At 49.2% G+C, this 4,219-nt stretch overlaps 1 protein-coding gene across 1 annotated transcript; it reads left to right on the forward strand.

Annotated features, from left to right (window-relative positions):
- The first annotated feature begins 908 nt into the window (after nucleotides 1-908).
- LOC130514676 (beta-galactoside-binding lectin-like) lies at nucleotides 909-3,701 on the forward strand. Its single transcript, XM_057014406.1, is given in 5 exon segments — nucleotides 909-1,059; nucleotides 2,301-2,383; nucleotides 2,950-2,963; nucleotides 2,966-3,120; nucleotides 3,221-3,701. Coding segments are annotated over 5 exon segments (408 nt in total). The 5' UTR covers nucleotides 909-1,050; the 3' UTR covers nucleotides 3,368-3,701.
- Nucleotides 3,702-4,219: the final 518 nt, after the last annotated feature.

A 4,219-nucleotide genomic window follows, 5' to 3' on the forward strand; every position in this document is an offset into this window, starting at 1 on the left:
GCAGAGTTTGAACTCGGGTCCAACACTTCCTATACGGTCGGGCATAAAGCGATCGATTAAGGTTGGGTGTGGCTGTGCCTGAGGTATTAATAAGCGAATGTATGTGTTTGTGTGTGGGTGGGTGAGTGTGTGTGCGAGTGAGTGAGAGTGAGAGATCTGCTGACTGTCTTAAGACCGGGTCATGGGGCCAAATACATTCACATCAGATCTTTGTGCCACCTTTAGAGCTATGTCAAATAACCCAGCAGTGGCTTCTGGTAACAGGCAGCATCAGCAGAAGGTTCTAGAAACACCCAGAATGACCTGTTGATTAAGCTATTTCTGTTTGCTGCCATTTAATCGTGCAGTTTCAGGGCAGATGAGCACAGCTGTTGAACAGCAAATCACACTTTGCTGGCAAACGGTCAGAAAGAACAGCTTCAGAGGGCCACAGCTTCTGGAACATATGAGCTTCCTTCTGTAAGAATTAACGGATGTGTGATAACTGCGAATATGTTGCATTTTACTGTCTCTTTATCATCCCTCCAACGTTTTCATTTCAACGTCCTCATACTTCCTCCTCTTTCTTCCCCTGCCTGGCGTTTGTTCAGTCATCTGAGCTCACAGCGAGCTACTATCTGTGTACAGTAAACGGAGCTCCATTCCCATCAGCTGTTCTAAATATTTAGCTGAGTGCCTGGCAACTAATACGTGTCTATTTTGGTCTGGCACTGTAGCCTGTGATGCTTCGGCCCTCCCTATCAACCTCCTTAAACCCACAATATCTGGATTCAACAAATGATTCCCTCTGGAGATTCTGTAACGTAAACCTAGGCCAATAAAATCACTTAATAAATGTTTGACACCGGGTTTAAGGCCGTTTCAACCCTCATCTTAAATCAATTGGTCACAGCTCTCCAGCGGGCTGATTCCATTCGCTACTGGAGCTGTCATTCACGGATAAGCCCCGCCCCCAGCGGTATATACAGCCTGGGCGTAGTCGATAGAGACCCTGCAGCCCTCGTCTCTTCTCCTCTCCTCTGCTGTGTCTGACTGACTGCATCCGCAAAGATGATTAAGGTGAGTGGAATGAGACTAAAAGAGCCATCCTCCATCATGGCTATAACGCAAAAAAGAGTTTAATTAAAAGAGGACTGGCGCTTTAATGCATGCCGTGTGTCTGAGACTGAAGTGCAATTTCTCGTTTGAGTCTTGAACTTTTTGACTGAATCTCTCAGACGTCTTTCTGCCTTTTATGGTCACACTGAGCATGACGGCGCACCAACAGCCTTGGAAAATGTCCTCGCTGTCCGACCCCTCTTCCAGTTATTGAACTGCTCCTCTCTTTGCTCGGGCCTGTGAGGTCAACCCCAGCAGAATCTGCAGCCCAGTCTGGTTTCCCTGTCGCTGATAGAGCATCCCGGTGCTCAGGCGTGCGCCTGAAGCAGGTTTTTAACTGAATCAAAGTGATCAGAGCTCCGGTTGAGGGCAGCAGAGACTTTTCTGGGGCTCGTTGCTGTGACTTTAGATACTGGTGATGATGCCTGGGCTGGCAGAAGCTCCTGCAGCAGCGGCTCAGAGGCGCGGCCGCTTTCTCCGGCCCCTCTCTGCTATTCATACACATTACAGTTGGACACTAACATGGAAAGTATGCTGCAGCCATGTCACCCAATGCCCCCACCACACGCCCACTGCTTCGTCTTTCAGCTGTGGGCTTTTTTTTTTGTTCTTGACTCTGAATGTTCTTTCATTCTCTCATGAAAATCCAGATTTTCTTTTTCTTAAACAGCTCTTAAACAACTCACATTTGACTGATGCATTAGACAAGTGTTTTTCAAGCAGAAACGATAAAAAAAGATCAGTTTAGAATCATTCCTGCAGGCTGTTGCTGTGATTTAGGCGCATGTCGTAAAGCTTTAACGATATTGTGAAACATTTTGCCTCCTCAACGGTCGATATTCTTGCTCACGCTGCCCAGGGACCATGACAAGTCATGTATTGCTCAAAGGCATCAGGCAGCAGTGTTCCTCTGCCACATATGCATTTCAGTCGTCATCGAGCTGAGCTCAGGGTTTCTACTACCCTTTTTATTTTCCGCTGTTCTTGCCAATCAGGAACATATTGCGATTTAACTGTGGTTCTCTCCCGTCTCTGCGTCCTGAGCATCAGCCAAAGGGGAGGAGCCTGAGCCTGAGCCTGGAACCTCAGCCCGAGTGGGAATAATGGGAAACACATGAGCCTGCTGCAGCGGTGTCCTGTCTTGAGCTCAAGATGAAATTCTGATAAGTGGACGAATCATTCTTGCACTTATCTTTTTCCAGAGTGGGATGACCATCAAGAACATGTCCTTCAAGGTGGGGCAGACCATGACCATCGTCGGAGTCCCCACCCCTAATCCTTCAAAGTGAGTAAACTCTCACCACATGATCATAAATACCAGGTTCCTGTTGTCCAACTGCGTTTTTCTGCACACCAGCCAGAGCCAAACCTCTGCAGAGGCGCTGCTGCTTTGACTGCAGAGCAGAGATAAGAACAACCGGTGGCACCAGAGGGCCTTTGTGCCCTTAACAGACAGCAGGAAGAAATGCTCGACTCATTTGGCCATTTAAGGATGCGACAATGTTTACAAAAAAGCATTTTATAAAGCTGTTATTGTGTACGCGGACAATGAAAGCCACTATCTGTTACTACCCCAACAACCCCCCACCCCACCCCCACCCACGTGGCTCGACAAAAGAGCCCAAAGTTTTGTCGTAGCCGCCAAACCAGTGGAAGTTTGATAGGAGCTGGTTTGTTCGAAGGAACCAGTTGAGTCTTGGTGGTTTTGGCTGTTGGGTGCAGTAATACAACCCGCCACACGGGGGCAGTCTTCTCCTTCCTTCCAGATGTGTCGCCCCACCGATGATGATGATGATGAACCTTCTGGGGCGCGTTGGTTAATGACGCCTTCTCTCTGCGGTTGTGCTGCAGTTTTGCAGTGAACGTTTGCCAGAACGAGCAGAGATCACCATGCACCTAAACGCCCGCTTCAACGCGCACGGGGATGAAAACAAGGTGGTCTGCAACTCCTACCTGGGGGGCAAATGGTGTGAGGAGGTGCGGGAGGGAGGCTTTCCGTTCCAACAGGGCGAGGAGTTTAAGGTGAGCGCCGAACCTTGAGAATCAACACAATATCGCGTATATTTTGTCGCCCCTTTTTGGGGTCCTGAACGTCCCCTTCTGCCTCTTCCTTCCCCTCCAGATGGTCGTCGAGTTCACCCCCGCAGAGTTCTTGGTGAAGCTGTCCGACGGCTCTGTCATCCGCTTCCCCAACCGGATGGGCGCAGAGAAATACGCCTTCTTCAACTTCGACGGGGACGTGCGCATCAAAAGCATTGAAATCAAGTAAAAGCTGCAGCCCCCCTGACCCCCCCACCCCCCCTCCAGAGCAGCGGCGGCGGCGGGAGAAGCAGCGGCGGGGTCGGAAGCCTTTGTTTTCAGTTTCTCCAGCACAGATGCAGGTGCAGCCCAGCTTTTGGTGACGGTGGTGCCTGAAGAGCTGCTCAGGCGTGAAGATGAGCGAGGGCGGCTCCATCTGAACCCTCTGCCGCTGCAAACACGTGCGCTCCTCAGTTGTTTAAGGTGCTTCGAATCCATGCGCGCTCTCGTTCCAGACATTCCACATTTATACCTGTTGTGCTCGTGCCTTAAAACACATTAAAACGTGTCCATCCGCCATTAAACGTGGACTCCTGGACTGCTCCTTTCACGCATGATCAGCACCACAATAGTTGATCATTTAGATATGAAAAACTGTATAAAAGTTGTCGAGCTCCGCACCAGCTGGAGCTGCTCCTGCTGCCTTCAGCCGGTTTCAATGAGAGTAAGTTCCTTTTCCAGCAGATGAATGGAAAGTCGGCCTTGTCCCACCCTGCCCTGCCACGGTTAAAGGTTTAGAGGTAAAAATCCTTTTGGTTGAACCGATTACATCCGCCAGACGGAGAACTTGACAATAACCAGCTATGAGCTGACAAATGGAAATTACTCATCGTGGATTAAACCGTATTAAACCAACCACACATTTACTTTCCCCCCAGTTTCTGAGCGGCAAATCCTCTAAAAAAAAGAATCCAATTTCCTTTTTATTGCCATGGATGCTTTATGACAGTAAATAAATATAGCTTCTGGCCAATAGAGGGCGCCGTCGTCACATCAACGGAGTCATCGGCATGTGCGCGGTCAGTAAATGACAATTTTCATT

Source organism: Takifugu flavidus, chromosome 18 (genome assembly GCF_003711565.1).
Source record: "Takifugu flavidus isolate HTHZ2018 chromosome 18, ASM371156v2, whole genome shotgun sequence".
Taxonomy (NCBI): Eukaryota; Metazoa; Chordata; class Actinopteri; order Tetraodontiformes; family Tetraodontidae; genus Takifugu; species Takifugu flavidus.